This window comes from Astatotilapia calliptera, chromosome 11 (assembly GCF_964374335.1).
Source record: "Astatotilapia calliptera chromosome 11, fAstCal68.1, whole genome shotgun sequence".
Taxonomy (NCBI): domain Eukaryota; kingdom Metazoa; phylum Chordata; class Actinopteri; order Cichliformes; family Cichlidae; genus Astatotilapia; species Astatotilapia calliptera.
The window spans coordinates 1,209,539-1,229,583 of record NC_137432.1 but is presented as its reverse complement, the minus strand read 5'-3'; the positions used below and the strand labels follow the sequence as shown (position 1 = coordinate 1,229,583).

The following is a 20,045-nucleotide window of genomic DNA, read 5'->3' as shown; positions in this document are numbered from 1 at the left end:
AATTCTGCGTTTCCTGAGAAGTTTTTATTTTTCCTTCATGGTACTGCCTTCCTTGGGAAAAAATGTGACTTTATTCATTTCAATTGATAAAAGACCATACTCCATAGAAGCTGTTTGAACATTCAATGCTAGTAATGTAGGAAATGCTACTTCAATAATAGGAGAGATCTCTTGGAAGACTTGGACATATTAATTTAGATATAGAAAGGAATTTTTTTTTTTTATTTAACCTTTATTTAACCAGGAATGTCCCGTTGAGATCAAAAACCTCTTTTTCAAGGGAGTCCTGGCCAAGAGGCAGCACATTTCCAAACAAATACATACGAACAAACAAAGTTAAAAAATTACACAAAACAATTACACATTATTGAGGCAGTCTGTAGGCCTTTGAGTTTAGTTTTAAAAACATTTAAAGACAACAGTTCAGTCAGTTTCCAGTCTTTCTGTAACAGGTTCCACGAAAAAGGCGCAGAGTGCACAAAGGCTTTCTTACCCAACTTTGTGTGGACAAGGGGAACAGACAGCAGCAGCTGATCATTTGAACGCAAGGAGTAAGAACCACTATTTGTCCTTGTGACCAAAGTACAAATATAAGGAGGCAGCAATCCAAGCATAGCTTTGTAAATAAAAGTGTACCAATGCCCCTGTCTTCTAATGGCCAAAGAAGGCCATTGAATTTGGCAAATAGGCTGCAATGAGCCATCATGGCATATTGGAATCCCAGTGGTGATAGGCTTTAGGACAGGGTCCTCTAGTCTAAGATGCTGGTGGTGGCGAAGAAAAGTAAGGCTTAGATGGAGCTCTGCCTTGAACTGACTTTCCCCCTTTTAAGTTGGTTGCTTGTACAGAACAGATGGTCTACTGATGAAACTAAGACTGAACTGAAGGGAGGACTATCTCTGGAATGCTGACTGAACAAGAGATTGGTATGGGGATCGTGCTGTATGTGCTCACCAGAGGTTAACCCTCTGGGGTTGACAGACGCGCCGGCAAGTTGAAATCACGTGATCAATTTAAGACGACACAGCTACAAGATGCAGCAACCCAGAATCTCCATTTCAACTTGGGTCGAAAGTGCGGACTTCAATCTATAAACCAGTTTTTAGATTGTGTTGATAGGCCATAGTGATGGGTCGTTCGCGAACGAAATGGCTCTTAGAGCCGGCTCTTTGACGTGAACGACGCGAGCCGGCTCCTTATCGCGAGCCGTCACGTGGGTTTTTTTTGTTTTTTTTCTTTCTCTCAGCCTCTCTCTCGCACTTTTTTCCCGCTTCACTCTGCACACGAGCCTTGTGCTTTACGCTGGGCAGAGGGGGGAGGGGCGGTAGTTACACTCAGTAGCACAGGAACAGAGCCAGAGAGAGAGAAAGAGAGGCAGGGACAACAACATTAGAAAGGTATAGTAATCATCCACAACTATTTTCAGTTGCAGATGATAAAGGATTGAGAAAGTTTATTCATGCAGGTCCATATGACAGAGAATATGCATGTTCTTTTAGTTTTCATATTATAATTTATATTTAATTGTGTTGTGGTTTGCAGTGTTTTGTGTTCTTTTCACTTTAAATTTGTGAAAGGAAAAAGCTGAAAATTTAAATAGTTAAAACTTGAAATGTGAATAGTTGATTTTTGTATTATATGATTTATTTACATTTTATGTGGAGTGAATAAATAAAAGTATATTTACGGTGGCCCCTAGAGACAAAGCACATACAAACTTCAAATCACGTACGAACTCTGAAGCATGTACAAACTCCAAAACACGTACAAACTCCAAAACACGTAAAAACTCCAAAACACGTACAAACTCCGAAGCACGTAAAAACTCAGAAGCATATAAAAACTCAGAAGCACATAAAAACTCAAAACACGTACAAAAGACAACAGAAGTGCTCCAGGATGCTGGGCGCAGTGTTGAGCCTTTGTTATCTTGTGGCTACACAAGCCAGCAAGTACCAACGACCGGATTTGGTGTGTGGTAATAACAGGTAAATGAACTTTTTTTTAAATTATTTGAATATATATATGAGTGCCTGTGTATAAATACACAAACAATACACACATGCTTTCAATTGTGTAATTTAAGTGATCTAGTAGCTCTGCTTTGGAAGTTCAGTTCATGCTAGAAATGTGTTTTGGAGTTTGTACGTGTTTTGTCTCTAGGGGCCACCGCATATATTTATATATAAACATATATAAATAAAACCACTTGTTTTTATGTTAGTAATTCCTTTTGTGCATAATTTTATATTATTGTTAATAATAAATTAATTAAAGCAACAAAACAACCTGAAGAGCCGGTTCGGAGCCGAAAGAGCCGGCTCTTTTTAGTGAGCCGAACCGATAGAGCCGGATCTCTAAAAAGAGCCGGAAATCCCATCACTAATAGGCCAAGTAAAACCAGAGTTATGATAAAAAATACACACAACATTTTTTCTGAGCAAAACAGTGGTGTTTACAGCGGGAAGAATCAGTAAAAACGGCATTTTCTAAGGACAGCGCTAGCAAACACTCTCCGCTTCCGAGTGAAAAAAGAAAAAACACCCTTTCCCTATTGGTGTTAAATTCTGCTATGTCAACCAATCAAAAATTGATATGGCAACATGTGGCATTTGGTTGTTTAGGAAGAGGGGGAGGTTTTAGGAGTGATGCCAGTGAGAGAAAGTGGGCGAGCGAAAGAAAGAAAGAGAGTTTTCATATGTGAGACATTAGTGACATTTAGTGCGTTTGGAGGCTGTAGTTATTGTGTAGTCTAGTCAGTGTTTTGTTTCGTGTGTCAGTTCTACTAGTGAATGTCACATTTGCTCCAAAAAAGCCACCAAAGGCAGATTCCAGTGTAAACGCTGTCTCCACATGGCAAACAGGACTGATACACCTCCTGTTGTCAGACATGCAGGGTTTAGGCCTGTGGTATTCTCCTCTGTCTTATAATATAATTGGTGCACTGTAGAGCATATGGACATTACTTTATTTTTATAGACGAAAGGATGAAAACGCGATGGTAAAGTGGGGGAAACAATGGTAAGTATGGCTACCGTTAGTTTGCGAGGTAGATAAAAAGGCCTGCACTGAAAGGACACTTAAAGGTGTAAAGTCTGGCCTGGTAGCTCCACTGAAACATCAAGGCAAGGCAAGGCAAGGCAAATTTATTTGTATAGCACAATTCAACAACAAGGTGATTCAAAGTGCTTTACAGAGACATTAGAAACAAAAACAAATAAAAAGCATGATTTAAAATTGATTAAAACAAGCAAACAAACAAACTAACTAAACACACACATTTCACACCTGTTCACGCGATCTGAACCCTTATCGTAAGGGGAGCTACCAGTCCTTCTGTGGACGAGCTACTTTCTATTATAAATTCCCTGAATTTAAAATACTCTCTAGACCCAGCTGGGGAGCTACCCAGAGCTCTAAACCCACACCTGTTCGCGCGATCTGAACCCTTATCGTAAGGGGAGCTACCAGTCCTTCTGTGGACGAGCTACTTTCTATTTTAAATTCCCTGAATTTAAAATACTCTCTAGACCCAGTCTAGACCCAGCTGGGGAGCTACCCAGAGCTCTAAACCCACTTAACAAACAAACAAACAAACAAAACAGTATATAAAATCAAAACAGATAAAATCAGAACAGTAGATAAAATCAGTAGTTAATGTAAGTTTTGAAATTTAAGCTTAACAAACAAACAGTATATAAAATCAAAACAGATAAAATCAGAAATAGATAAGATCAGTAGAAAGGCTCCTAAAGAAAGCTCCTAAAACCCCAACACTTTTTCCAGTTTAAAAAAATGAAATATAAAGTTCACAGATTAAAAAGAAAGCTGCAGATGATCCAGGAGAGAAGAAGGACAACCGCTCCCTAAGAGAAAACCTGTAGTGATCCCGTACGTGTCAGGAGTCTATTTACACTTACAGGCAAGTGGACACTCTTTCAATGATGAGGATGTTCACATCCTGGACAGGGAGGGACGCTGGTTTGAGGGCGGAGTCAAGGAGGCCATTTACATGAAAAGGGAAAGACCATCTCTGAATGGAGGAGGGGCCTAAGGGTACATCTGTCACCATCTTACAATGCTGTGATTGCAGCCATTCCCCAACTCTCTGCGAATGGTACTCATGGTCATTGATCAGTGGTTGTTGATCAATGGTCTAGGTTCAATTTTGTGGGACTCCCTGAACAAGTTCCAGTAAGAATCACTGTGGCAGAAATCCACGAACACGTCTCCAGTATGAAGAGTTGGACAGCAGCAGGCCTCGACATGATTGGCTGACTGCAAAAAAAGCTGACTGCACTCGTCGAGCGTCTGGCAGCACAAATGACCCAGCAGCTAATGGATGAGAAACACCCAAAATGGCTGACAGAAGGCCAGTGAGATTATTGAGGAGACTGGCTGTGGATACCGACTACAGAATGGAGCAATCATCAGCCACCTCCTCTACATGAAAGACATCAAGCTGTATGCCAAGATTGAATGAGACATTGATTCACTGATCCAAACCACCGGGATATACAGCAATCACACTGGAATGTCATTTGGACTGCAGAAGTGTAGTCGGATGGTACCAAAGAGAGGGAAGGTAGTCAGAACTGAGAGGATCGTACTACCGGAAGGCAACATTGTCCACCTTGAGGACAACTACAAGTACCTTGAGACAATCCAGCACATAACAGCAGGGTGCAAGATGCCAGCAAGCAGGGCATACATGGAACGCCATTACCAAGTGGACAGCATAGTATACAGTAACATCTGTGCCGAGTATGGACTGGAAGTCTTGAGGTCAAACAAACGTTTGGCTTCACTGCTTTTTCGAGTTTTTGGTTTTTGCCTCAGAACTCTCCCACTGATGTCATTAAGAAACCATTGTCCTGGGTTTCTTAATCCATAACTCAATATGTGATGTCCTGTTTAAAAAAATAAACCAAAAATGCCTTGAGGGTCTGAATGCCAAACCAATGACTAATATTATTGAAGTTATGAAATATGTGGTGCAATCATGGGAATTATGTATACATTTCATACATTTCTTGCAACTGTGTAGTTACTATCATCTGAATGCTTCTGTAAAGATTAGATGTAGCAAAGATTCTGTGGATAGTGTTATGTGACAATCCTGTGACTGTGTACATCCCAATAATTTTTTTATGTAAGCCAGTGCATCAGATAACACTGTTTTCATAAATGCTAAAGCATACTAGAACCTGGATACTTAGTTCAACTCAGGTCAATTCAATTATTTCAAGGCACTTTTTGTATTCATTTGTTAGAATATTGTAAATATTGCAAGAATAAAAGTACATCCATGGTTCTCATGTGTTTGTCAGCTCAATAGTGTCAGGATCTCTGCAAACTACAGGAGATTAGAGAGTTATCAAGTCCTAAATATAGGCTGATAATCTGCATATTTTCCACAGACAGGAAGCTGTAGATTGTTCATCTGGCTTCACCCATGCTGCAAACTGCTGGAGCAATTAACAGAAATTCAGATGATGCAGTGTCTTTGTTTCTGCCTGGATGATTAATGCTGAAATTCAGACAACCGGCCCAATATGGCTGCCCTCCTCAGGGGTGTAAGCATGTGCAGACGCTAGGAAAAATGATTTCCATATAAATAAATACACGGATAAATAATTTCTATTTATTCATATTCCCTTTCTTCTCGACTGCCTAAGCCTTATTTACATGCTGTTTCTGTCAGCTTTCCTGAGAGTGTGTGTTTTCTGTGTGAAGGCGCTGTGTGTATTAAGGAGGACGATGGAATGAAGAGCAGGTAGACGAGCATCTACCTCTTTGATGAGGGCCATGAAGCGGTTTCCAAAACGCCAGGGCTTGTGTCGGTTGCACTGTAATGAGCTGACAGTGATCTGCTGAGACTGCTGCACAGCAACGGCCACCACGTGCACAGCATCATACATCAGTGCAGCATCCGTCTGCAAACCAAGACAAAGAGGGAGAAACGATCATTAACTGGGAATACAGCACATGACACATTAGCTCATAACACCAGCAAAGATTTGTCCAAAGTAAGGAAAATATCAATATTGTGACGCTCAAATCAACGCCTCACATCAAAGCTCACGTATAGATTTGCATATTTCATGCCATAGGCATGCCCCTGAATATTTTACTGCCAGTGTCTTATGAACTGATAAGAGACTTCTGAAAGCAGCTTGCAAGAAGCAATATATTCTGACAGGGGAAACAAAAAAGTAATATGGGAATAAATCTGACATAAAAGAAGAATATTTAATCAAACTCGAGGTTTTCCAAGTTCATGAGAACATACACTATATATCTTTCATTTTCATTGAAAAAAAGATTATTTAAACGCAACTCTAAATCTTGCTACTCAGCAGAACCTCAAAAAAAAAAAAAAAGCCACAACAAGCAGACAATTTGAGATACACAAACCCGGTGAGGTTTCCAGTAATAACCGAGTAATGAATTATTATGTGTTTACATCCAACTAAGCTGTTGTTATGAAGAAAATGTGAGTCGTCTGCAAAATAAAAAATATGGGGAAAATTAAAAAAAAAGGAGTTTGAATAATATAAAATAAATAAGTTATGTAAAGAAGTGGAAAAACGAAGAGTCCTACACATATCTAAGCTCTGACAGGACCTGACTCCAGCAGTTGGGAACATGACGGCTGAAAGCCAAACAACATTTCTGTTTTAAAGTTAGAAAGTTGAGCAGCCGCCGAGTAAGCAGCTGTCCTTTAAATGTGTATGATTGTAGCCAGCCTGGAACATATTGCACCTCATAGAGCGCAAGAGGCAAGGCACATCCTAAAGCTTTGGCCCAACACAGAGAGACAGCCTCATGCTCGTACACCACAATTTAGAATCAGCAGTTTACCTAACAAGCATGTCGATGAACTGTGGGAGCAAGCTGGATAATATCCATGTGCAAAGGCAGCAGCCGATGAGGATATTGAAACCAGGAATCTAACTCCTGTGAGTTTGACTTACATCAGGCACGTGAGGCCTGTAACTGAGGGTTTGGGTAGTGTTGTCATGGTGTTACTAACAGAATCTCTTTTTGTTCAGTGATTTGATTTAATACAGATACAACAAACCATTGAGACAAGTGAAACAAACGAGAAACAAAAGCGTGATATGACAAAAGATTCACAGACTGTGCGTGGAAGACGTTACCACCTTTATTTCTGTCAGTATATTCCTACATTGAATTCTTGACAGTCGGTCTAAATAGAAGACCATTGCTGAAGCTATCAGAAAGTGCCAGTCATACACACTTCACAAATGAAGCCTATAATTCTGCAGCTCCTTGCGAAAAAAAGAGGTTAAATTAACGTTTGTCTCGCTTGATTGAAAAGCAATCACAACAGCTCTCCTCAGTTGTTGCACAGAAATCATACCCTAGGGTGCTTGGGAAGGCTCTGTCCTACTGGAAAAAAAACAACAACAAACCTATCAAACCTGTTATTTTCCCACATTTGAGCCCTGATTGAGCGTCACAGTGCTGCAGCTTAAGACTTCATGTGTGTTTTTGTTTGTTCATGTGTGGCTGTGTGCAGTTATATTCATATCCATAGGAAGTGTCCAGGGATGCACTTAAATCAATGATAGTCAGTGAGCTTTTCAAAATGCAAACTGGCTTGAGTGTGTGCCTGGAGGAGTGTGAGGTACTAATAATCTGTGTTAGAAGAAGGTGTTGAGGCAAATGGGAGTGTGAATTTATTTTAGTGTAGGTGTCAATGGAGGCTGTTGATCTTGTGTGCTGGGGGTTAGCATACTCTAACACACTATTCTTCTGAAGAGTCAGGATGAGTATGATCCACTCTGATTACAGAACTGCTAATGCTTCACGTTAAATCAGTGCAGTCTAACAGCAAATGGGAGATAGTCAAAGAAATGCAACATATTTGCGGGGGTTTCTTGTTTTTCGACAGCATGAACTTTTAAAAAAATGCATTTTATTAAGGAAAATATTTTATGTATGCAGCACACGGGTTGTCAAAGCAGCGATGTGTCACTATGGCAACCAAGAATGAGTTTTAAAAGAACCAGCAATCATTGTAACATAAACCAATCGTTTTTTTCTAACCCATACCAAGTTCTTTTAAAGCTGAAACCATTTCTAGTCTTATCCATCCTGTGGGGGAGGAGGTCACTCCACTCTCTACCACCTCATCCAACTTGCTCCAGAATTTCTCGTTTGCTATCCAACCTGAAGGACTGAGAACATTCAACATCTCCCCTCTGAGTTTAGGCTGGAGTCTCAGGAGTCTGTCTGGCACTGTCTTCATCTCTACAACACTATTGACATAGTCCTCGTTCAAGATGACCCATCTCACACCAGAAATGGATTCAAAGTGTCCTGTCATGGTAAGAAATCTAGATCATGTCAGAACTAGTGCTAGTGTCATTGTGCTTGGTATCCTGCACACACAGTATATCTATCTTCCTCCTCTTGATCATGAGTTTCTCCCTTTACCACATGTAATAATTTAAAGTCCCTACTCTAGAACTTTCCCTCTGCCTTCTAACATGGCTTCTCCCTTTCTTCTTTCACTGTCTTCGTCCAACAGTAGCACAGTTTGCACTGGCACCCTGTAGGCCAACAGAACCCATGGTGGTCATTGTTAACCAGCGCTATTTGGCCATGTCGATGCTCTTCTTGGCACAATCCTACTTACTCATGCAGGCCTAGGACTGGCACTTAGGAGTACACATATAAATAAATGTGTAAAAATCTGTGACATGTATGACTTCAACTTGTTTTTCCAGTGTGAGTGGTAAAATGATTCAGATGACCTCTCTGCCCTCCAAATGTGCACTTCTTCAGATTAGTGCATATCAGACTGGACAGATAAAAATCATATGCAGGTTGTAGGTTTGTGTTCACTGGAACTAAGCTCAACTCCTGAAAAACAATCCCACATCAAAATTCCCCCCTGCACAAAACTGTACCGTTGCAATGCAGTTAGACCAGTACTGCTCTACTGGCAACCACCAAGCCACCGGATTGTCAGACTTGTAACACCAGAGGACGTTTCCTCTCTGCACTACAGTCCAGTGGTGGCGTCTTTACACCACTGCGCTTTAAGGCTTGATCCATGAAAACCCATTCAATGAAGCTCTCTACACACTGTTCTTGAGCTCATCAGGTGGCCACATGAAGTTTGGGGTCTGTAGTGATTGGTTCTGGAGAAAGTTATAAGAAAGATATGTGAATGGCTGATTAGAAATTTTAGGATTATGAGCAGTTGAACAGGTCTATGCAGTAAAGTGGCTGCTGAATGTATGTAGCATAAATTTACTAGAGCGACTTTATATCATTTCTTTGTTTTCTGATGCATATAGTTTGATGAGTATAATTTAGCTTTTTTCAGTTTCAACACTTGTAACATTTACCCTGTTTGTAGAAGCAGTCCTTGGTTTTTCACACCTGTTGTCATGGAAATGATTGGAATCCTGATATTCAATGATTTGTGTATATTACGGCTGTCCAAATTCATGGGCTGCATCCTCCTGAGGACCTGTCCTTTGCTCTACGTGGGCCAGGTCCTCAGAAGGTCGGGTGGCCCGGAGGTTTATTCAGCTGTGTGAAAACCCCAGAGGAACCCACCCGGGGGATTAATAAAGTTTAATTTTATCTAATCTAATCTAATAACTTTAATCTCAGCCAAACCGATTTACATACAAACAAATAAAACACTGAAAAAGCCAAACAATAAGATTTTTAGGTTGTCTAAGTGACTTATATATCATGTTTAACCTGAGTAGCAAATGGGTTGGTTTGAGAACAATGTGCCGGGAGTTCACTGTTCTCGGGGGCTCCAGTGACCCTCGAGCTCCTGGTCAGCTATCGAGCTGGTGGGTAACAGACGTCTCCGAAAATGTCGGAGCACTTTTGCAAATATGCGATATCTTGATAAACCGAGCAGATATTTGAGGTTTACACAGCTACATTCTTGCCTGAAAATATATTTAAAGTTTATTTTGTGACCCAGAAAGATTAATAAGAGCAATATTAAAAACTTAGTAGCGGCCGCCATTGTTGAAAACTGGAATTGGCTGGGACGCGCTATGAATTCTGGGATATCGTGGGCCACGAAGGATACACCCGACCCATCCTTATAATATTCTGTCTGTAACTGCAGGCTTCCTGCAATATACTCTATGTACTTTGATATTTTGTGTACCTTGAACACAGCACTGCTAATGTAGCATGCATGTTTTTATATTAAGGAAGAAAGTGCCCAGAAGAAACCCGGACATTCACAGGGAGAACTCCACACATACACAGATATGCAGAAGGCGTGCTACCCTTCAGTCCTAATACTGAAAAATGAAGGACGATTCAGATTATGTATTTAAATAATCTCTGGTGGCGTCGTCACTCTGCTACCTAAAAAACACATTTGTTTTTATTCCAAAACAACAGAGCCTGCCAGTGGGTGGAGAAGTGATACTGTTCGTGTATATGAGATCATAATGACCGTTCAGTGGGCTGTACCTTTTTAAATGGGCACTTTAGTCAACACGACTTTGTGCTTTTGAATGGAAAGAATTCAGCTCCACTGCCATTTTCATTGCAGGCAGTGTTCCTTTTAGTGTTGAGGGCAGGAGCTGCACTCTGTCATGATGCCATCTATTCTCTCTGTTATAAAGCACACAGGCCCAGAGGGAACTCATAATAGCAATGTGACAGCCTGTCAGTCAGTTACACCGTGTATGCTATATACAGGAGAAGTCAGCAGGACTAGAAGTGAACTTGTACAAAAGCCTAATCAAAGTCATAAAAAAAGTATTTAATTTAAATGTGCTCTTAATTAAAATAAGAAGAAGCCAAATGCATTAAGTGGTGTGCAGGAAAGAGAAAAGATGAGCTGAGAATTGCTGGAGGAGTTCTGGCAGGAGAGGTTTGTGTGCCTCTCTGCTTCTCCCTGGTGCGAGCCTCACAAGTACCCGTCAGGCAGACTTGCAAATGATTTAGCAACACCGGCACTTCACTCCATAAACATCTCATTAAAATCAATTATGTCACTCCTGAATGAAATTACAGCTAAATGCTTTAAAAGCTGCTTTTCCCTTGTGTCAGCCAATATGAGCGTTAAACCTTACACTGTCTATTTTTCCACCTGTCTCTCCCTCTCTCATTCCATCTCTTCCGCTCTCTTTCTTTCACTCTGAGAGTCGGGAAGATTAATTAAATCTCCTAAGCTCAGATTGATTTCAACACTTTTATGAATTGTTAAAATACCCAGGTGGACTTGGAAGCTGCAAAGGTTCCCTGCACCCCAAGCCACCAACCCACATCCCTACTAAACAACCAGCTCATCAACATTGCCATGGAAACAAAATGGCAAGAAACAGCTTTCCCCACACTGGGGATGGGCTGATAACTTCCTGAAGCTTTTTGCAGCCTACTCTCAGTAAATGCATGCTCCCTTGCAGGGAGGAAGAGAAGCTAACTTGAGAATAAAGGTTCCATAACAGGGTTTGGAAAACTGGCATAACAAAGGATAAACGCACTGACTCACTGACCAGACTCAAGTGATGGTTAGAATTACACACATGTATTTCTCATATACCCCACAGTGTTTGAAACTGCTGGCCTGATAATTGCCACTTAAAGTTTTAGTAGAGATTCACATTCAGATAAACAAACACACACACACATACACACACACACACACACACACACACACACATATGTCTATCTATCGATATATATATATATATATATATATATATATATATATATATATATATATACATATATATATATATATACACATATGTGTATATATATATATATATATACATATACATATGTGTATATATATATATATACACATATGTATATATATACACATATATATACATATGTGTATATATATGTGTATATATATACACATATATATATATACACATATGTATATATATGTGTATATATATACACATATATATACATAGACTCCGTATACTTTCCACAGACTCTCTGAAGTAACACTGGAACAGAGCCATGAGATGTATTGTTGCAAAATGTTCTATCACAACTGTATAAGCCGTATTGCATGTGACAGATGTTCAAACAATAGGAAAAAACAGGCAGAGGTCGATTCTATCCCTTCTTAACATTTCTCCACGGGGGACAGTGATGGATTTATTTTGAAGTTCCTCACAGAAAGAGGGACACAAAGCCAATAGCAAATTTCCAGAGTTGAGACTTGTTATACCACAAAAAAACTGATTCCTGAAGCAGTGAGGGACGGCTGTTGGAGCTGCAGCTTTGCTAGTCATGCAGAACGCTGTGGTCACACTGCTGTGGCTCTTGTGATTGAAACATAAACACCTTGAGATATAAGGGTGCACTTGGGAGCGGCACAGAGAACTTGGGTTTAGGGGTTTATGTTTGTGTGTGTGTAGGAGGAAAGTTTAGCCCTCAACTAATGATCCAAGGCAGCTTAGTAGCCTCCCTCCCTCATTGCACTGTGACTCTTCAGCCTCGGCTTCCAGCTACTTGAAGGGATTAAAAATTGAGCATGTTTTGTACTCTTGGAATCTCTCAGAGGCCTTAGTCATGACTAGGTCACTCACAGCCATCAGCTATTTCTGCTTTTCTCAGCATTGTACACACAAGCTGTACTGATATGTCATGAATATTTGTATGCAGGGCACGAATGATGGAAAGAAAATTCAGGCAGTCACCTGTTCATTTCTCTGCTTGAGTCCTGATTCAACAAACACATTTGGTCATGTCCATGAAAAAAACAAAACAAATAAATACATTGTAACACGTCACAGGCTTATTACTCCTTAAGCAAAAGACGATTAACCAACTCCTGGAGTTTATTAAACTCACGAGGGTCATATAAATGTAATTAGTCTTGGTCTCTTTAATCAAAACATCATCAACAGCATCTATAGTCAAAACAGATGTGACAAAACTGTTTAATTACAAGCAGGTAACGTACTGGGATGGCAGATACGCACAAGCTAAGCATGTTTTTCTGTTCTTTTAAACAATTTAATGACTATAGAAAATACAAGAAACCATTTTCCAGGAAAGCCACACACATACTGTCGGACAACAAACAGAAGAAAAAAACTCCCTTTTAACAGGAAGAAACGTCCAGCAGAACCAGGCTCAGGGAGGGGCGGGGCCATCTGCTGCGACCGGTTGGGGTGGGGGTAGGAAGACAGGACAGTAATTCAGTGCAGAGAGGTAGTGAGTGAAGAAGAAACACACAGTGCATCATGGGAATCCCCAGCAGCCTACATCTATTGCAGCATAACTAAGGGAGGAGTCAGGGTCACCTGGTCCAGCCCTAACTATATGCTTTAGCAAAAAGGAAAGTTTGAAGCCTAATCTTAAAAGTAGAGATAGTGTCTGTCTCCTGAATCCAAACTGGAAGCTGGTTCCACAGAAGAGGGGCCTGAAAACTGAAGGCTCTGCCTCCCATTCTACTTTTAAATACTCTAGGAACAACAAGTAGGCCTGCAGAGCGAGAGCGAAGTGCTCTAATAGGGTGATATGGTACTACAAGGATTGTCAACGACCTGGATCTGGGGACCCAGGGTTCATGAGTAGAAAGAAAGAAAGAAAGTGTACTTTATTGATCCCCGTGGGGAAATTCCTCTCTGCATTTAATCCATTCACTCAGTGACGCAGTGGGCAGCCATTGGGCACCCGGGGAGCAGTGTGTAGGGACAGTACCTCGCTCAGGGGTATTTCAGGGTAGCTGTTCAGGGGAATCGAACCCCTGATCTTCCAATCATGGGGCCACCACTCTACCTACTGAGCTATCCCTGCCCAATAGTTATGGACTTTTTTATATTTGCTGGTTTATCTTGGGTTGGCGGTCTTTGCAGCATGACCTGCCATGTGTATGTATTGTGCTGTTGCCCCTAGTTTCCCTTTTTACATGTATGTTGGTGTCCTGGTTTCTGTCTGATTCCGGAGCTGTCGAGTGTGTTCCCGCCTGCAGGGAACCTGCAGCTAATCAGCATCGTCTCAGGAGCTTCTTAACTGAGTGGCTGAGCTCCCATCAACGCTGGATCGCTGTGTGAGAAACCTACAGTTTACCCAGTGAACATAGATGTTTGGAAGTGCTTTTGTTTTGCTTTTGCTTTTGTGGTTTCCTGCAGGATCGCAGAAAAGGGAAGACAGAGCAAGCACACGGGATTTGGTAACAGAGAGAGTGGAAACACGGACCAGGGACACACATTCACCGGAAGCACACATGGGATTCAGTCTGCATCTTGTTGTGATTGCACTGTAAATAAACGCACTGCATTCCTCACCGAGAGTCCTGCATTTGGGTCCTACTTTCCTCGCATTCCCTGAGAGAACGATCCAGCCACAGTGGACTCAGTTTTCGCCACGGAGGAGGAAATGCTCGCGCAATTGTGGGATCATTGCCAGAGTGTAATCCAGGCCACGGATAAGTACAAAAGACACTTACAATTCGTCTTTTTTTTATATTTTCCTATCATCCACAGCGTTTCCCCAGTTTCCCAGAAATTATTTTGGATCTGAGAGCGAGTCACAGATTTGAACTGTTTGGCATGGGCAATCCATGCAGGGAGAGTCCAGCTGCCCTCCTAGAAGCCCTTGCAACCTGGTATTCACAGCACCAGCGGATGGTTTGCCTGCCGCCAGTCGCTGCTCCACCTTCTGACCATCCATTATGCCATCATCATCACACTACTCCTCAACTCTCTCAGCGGGGTCAGCTGAACATGGTGCAGCAACACTAATCACCGCAGTGAGTAAATCGGACTCTGTTGTTTTGATGAATTCAGTCACAGATGATCGAAAAACATATGAACAGGAGGTTACCATTTCTATTGGCTCGGCCTCGCTGTCAACAAGGAAGCAGTGTCCATGCCACCAGCGCTCCTCACTTTCCACATCCACATCCAGGATGGCTTGCGTGTCCATGTCCCAGGTTGCCTTCCATGCAACGTCACTGCCTGCCAGAGTATGTTTCCCAGCCAAAGCTGGACCCGGGGTCTGCCACCAGAGCCACCAGATCTCCAGCTGCCCACCAGAACTGTTTACTGCCGCCAGACCCGTGACAGGCCACCAGAAGGATCTCGCCAGCAATGCCGCCCACCAGGAACCGTGGTTGGCTTGTGGGACTCCTATGTGGCCACTGCAGAAGTCACAGTTGGGCCTCTGAACTTTTTGAACTGTTGGACTGAGACTTTTTTCATTGTTTGACAGTTTTGTTCCCTGACAAGGTCATTAAGAAAAGATGGGGCCTGATTATTTAAGACCTTGTATGTGAGGAGCAGGAATTCTGAATTCAGCTCTGGATTAAACATGTCGTGGTGGAGGGTTTTTTTCTGGTATGAGCATGTATATTTGTTCGGTGTTTTACTGAGGATTTAATAGTTGTTAGATGCAGCAGCATGAATGTAGACATATACATGGTTCTTCAGTTACTCAAGACATAGCTGGAGGCAGACAGAACCACAAACAAGCAACAACTGAAGGCAGCTACAATAGAGACCTGACAGAGCATCTCAAGGGAGGAAACACAGCGGTTTGTGATGTCCATGGACTATAGACTTCAGGCAGCCATCCTTATATGTAAAAGGATCTCCAGTTGCTGTTAAGTGTTTTAACCGGAAGGTTATATAAAGATGGCAGAAAGTCTACAGTCGCATCTTGATTGATTTAAAATCACTGTGAGAGTACATAAAAAAAATACAAAGAAAATCCTAATTGTCCAAATACTAGAAACCTTTATATTCTTCCATTATGACCCCGTGAGCTCTTTTTTACTTATGTTAGCAATACATCCATGAAGAGTTTAGTCCAAAATCCTGCTGACAAGCAACTGACAAAGTTACCCAGAAGGTTTCATGTTACACAATCCATGACTTCTTTACAATATAGTCCCATCAAATTCACAATTAGTGCCAAGATGACCCCGGTTAAGTTTAGAGCCTTGCAAGGTCAAGTTTCTGTCATTTTTAGAGGTACTGCAAACGCAGTACTTTTATTAGGATTTCTTGGTTGTTCTTCACTTAAGGAACAAAGCTCAAGACAAAACAGACTGAACTCTCCCTATTCCTGTATACACTGAAAAAAGGCCATGTTGGATTTACTTGATTCAATAGTGGACATTGGTTGCACACAAATGTTTTGCTTTGGCAGAAACTTAAACAACTGAGTTAAAGAGACGGTACACCTTGGACAGCCCACCAGTCTATCGCATAGAGACAAACAACCATTTACATTGACAGGTAATTTAGAATCACCAATTAACCTAACCTAACTGTAAACTAGCCAGACTGTGGATTATGAACCCAGGACCTTCTTGCTGTGACGCAGCAGCACTAACCACCATGCCACCAATCCAGGCTTATCAAAAGCAGGAAAGCTATGATTACAAGGCTTGATGCAGAATTTTCTGTACGTTTTTGTCCTTGACAGGTTAAACCACAATAAATAGTGATAGCAAACACATGGTGTGGGTGTAGTTGTCTGCCTCTTATAACTCCAGTGATTTTCCTGCAGTTTGACATCTCGTGCGATCTTGTGAATTTCATGAGTTAAGCAACTAACCACTCTCACTAGATTGTATCAGGTCATCTCAACAAGAACAACTTAAGTTGTTGAATTTCGTACAGATCCTTCATGATTTAATTACGTTCATAGAAACATGAAACTATTGTGTTCAAATTACAAGTTAGACTTTTTTAATGAAACATCCACCCAATTTACTTTTTTCGGTAAACCAAACAAAGTAGAGGCGGCTGCTCGACTTGACTGAGATGGATGCCTTCCTGAAACCCCGTGCAGTGGCGCAGTAAGTTATTGACTTACTTCACTCGAACATGATATGAACAATTTAATCTGCCTCTCTGCATATGATGTAGTTTCTACACTATATAGTTACACTTAACTTTAAAGCATGAGGCACTTGTGTTAAATACACGCAAGATGCTTACGTAAATCCAAGAGGTGGCCAATCCCTTTTATTCAGTGTAGTTTCACAAAGGTTTACGTTTTTAATTTAAAGTTTATTTTACATTTTGCTTTTGTTTCCCCACATATATCATCCAGCTTTCTGACTGTAACATCCATCCCCCAGAAGGGAGGGAGTATGTAACTGACTGTTTGTCTGTTTGCTAGCACTCTAGCATCAACAGTTTTGAGTATATCATTTGATACTAGCTGTCAATAACTGCTCAGGACAATTTCACTTAGGTGACAATAAGGTGAAGGTCACGCCGAATCCAATGACTGAAACTACAAACTTTATATTACAAACACTTTTGTTTTTTACAGATTGTGTTTAAACGTCACAACAATAAACGACACCTGAGGGACACGAGACCTAAGTGCTGGACCTTGTCCTTCAGTGCCCAAAATCAGAGTTGACCTTGAAAGGAAAATTCTAGAAACCATATATTGTATATCATGAATATATCATATTAAACGGCATGGAGAAAGTTTCATGAATGAAGCCTTACTATGACTCAATAACACTGCTGACAGCGTGGTTAGTTTTCTTTGTGATTTACAAAAAGTTGCTGTACTTTCTAAACACATACGCAGACAGACACAGTTTGCAAAAAGCCTTCAGTGACAGGCTCATATATCAAACTGTAAACTGCCCCATGGACATCTGAGTTAATTTAGCAAATTTATGGACTGGTGATTGATACATTTTTTATCAAATCTGTGTCAGACATTCCAATTTGTTTGGAACACCAGCTCATGTTAGACTTACTGTGCTGCTCAAGGATCGGCTTCTGCAAGGTGCCATGCTAGCCGCCCATTAATCATAGCTACTGATTTGTGTGAGGCAAAGGTTTGTTGATTTAAAATAAACATTAAACCAAACTAGCTTTCAGAATCAAGAATGTAAAACCAAATTATATGAAACTATATAATACTAATTATATGGTGGTTTAACTCTTTAAAGTCACATCCATTGTAATAAATCTGATGCTCGGTTTCAAAGAAAGAAAGAAAGTAAATACAGTGTTAAAAGGAAAAAGTTTGAGAAAACAATTTTCAAAAGCCCAAAATCACATAATCTAATAACACAGGATTACGGACTATTAGGTTATTATTAGGTTGGGATTAGGGTGCCTACCACTTTCAGTAATAACCTTTAATAACCCTTATTATCACACTGTTTGCTGCTACAGCTACACATGTTTCTTTTCCAACTATTTATTTATAAGTGACTTATGTATGTATGTATGTATGCATATATATGTATATATTGTACTATTCTTAGTTAGCGTATTGTCTGTCTTGTCTTAATGTTGGTTTAAAATGGAGCACTGTAACAAAAAATAATTTCCCCCAGGGATCAATAAAGTATTCTGATTCTGATTTCAATAGCATATTGAAAATGTAATGTTTGTGATATCTGTTTGTATACAAGCTACTGCACACATAGCAAAATCAACACTACATTGGGAACTTGCTTGCATGCAATAAAATCGCTTAGCACAAAAGCAGTTCTCCTTATTTCAACTGCAGCAATAAACAAAAAGCTGCCTAAGAGCATAGCAATGCAATATCAAAACAATAAAAGTTGCATATGAACAGCTTAGATTAACAGACTCAAACACAATAAATAAAAGAATGGACGACGTAGGAACACCGTGTTCATATATTCACAGGATGTATGTGAGATACTGACGTCTCTGGCTCCACATTAATTGTAATTTCATGAGCAAAGACAGGTTTGATACTTCTGAAGCTGATTAATTATGACTAGAGTAAATGAACTATAGGTGTAAATATGCTCAAAGACATGCATTAAATAATACATTAGACTGAGTCCTTAATACATAATTTAAACATTTCAAAGAATATACTTCTCTCATCTGTCACAGCCTCATGCAGCTACTGAGCATTACAGTTTGGATATTTGTTTGTTTCTACTTGTTCGTAAAAGGAATGCAAGCAAAAGAAAAAACAAAACAAAACAAAAACAACATTTCAGATCTTTTCTCCAACACGAGCAGCAATGCCATTAATGAGATGATATTGACTGGGAAAGGGAGAGAGAAGAAAGAGCATGTCGCTTATTCTCTCCATTAGCTTCATTAGTGCGGGAGGATGAGGCAGATTAAGACCACAGCGGGTTGGATGATGATGTGATTTGGCAGGGTTATCTGTTATTTCAGGCCTGGCCATTTTGGCGCCTCTGTTTGGGCTGGGTTATAATGTGATGTGATGCCTGGGCCCTTGGGGCCACGCTGCTGTTGCTACCAGCCTCTCTGATTAAAATCTGCTCTCACCAGCCAGCCTCAGTCTGAATGCCCTCACACTCCTGCTTTATTTCCATCCACCTTTCACTTCCTATCCCACATGATGAGTCAGTATGGTGCTGTGGACTTAAAGAGACAAATTCAGGCCAGACAGTTTACATACATAAACCTGCACATTATTCACTGTAAAAACAGAGAAGAAGAAAGAAAGAAAAACATGAGATCTGTAAGAATTCAAATGATATAAAAGGACAGAATCATCGTTTCCTCATGACAGAAATAATGCTGCTCTACTCTAAGACTATCAAACCCTCAAATGTTAACTCAGAAAGATTAATCGGGGTATTGAAAGTAGCTGTAATGATCTTTTTTTTCTCTAATGGTAAAATGTTAAGGTTAAGGCAATGCTTAGCTAGAGTGATGACATCTTTAACTACTGTAAGGCCGTGTACACATATGACTGTACACCAATCCACCCAACCAACCATCGTCAAGCTGATGACCTTCAGGTTTCTGGGCACCCACATCTCAGACGGCCTTACTTGGACCCACAACATCCACACCCTGGTAAAGAAGGTCCAGCAGCCTTCAGGATCAGAAACTGCAGCTGGCCTTCTGTCGCTCCTCAGTGGAGAGCGTGATCTGTGTGAAGGACCAAAAAGCTCTCCAGAGAGTGATCCGTACAGCAGAACGCTGCTGCAGGATTGCTCTCCCCCCCCGCTTCAGGACACCTACACCAGGAGATGCCGGACTAGAGCAGCGCAGATACTGAAGGACCCGTCCCATCCTGGCAACAAACTGTTCCAACTTCTG

The 20,045-nt window shown here is 40.8% G+C and overlaps 1 protein-coding gene across 2 annotated transcripts in view; it reads right to left on the bottom strand.

Annotated features, from left to right (window-relative positions):
* The window catches only part of grik2 (glutamate receptor, ionotropic, kainate 2), a 323,504-nt gene that overhangs the window by 130,601 nt on the left and 172,858 nt on the right, over positions 1-20,045 (bottom strand). For both annotated transcript variants that reach the window (XM_026183896.2, XM_080308219.1), the window contains exon 7: positions 5,793-5,936. In XM_026183896.2, the coding sequence (XP_026039681.1) occupies positions 5,793-5,936 (144 nt within the window). The remainder of the gene's footprint in view (positions 1-5,792; positions 5,937-20,045) is intronic.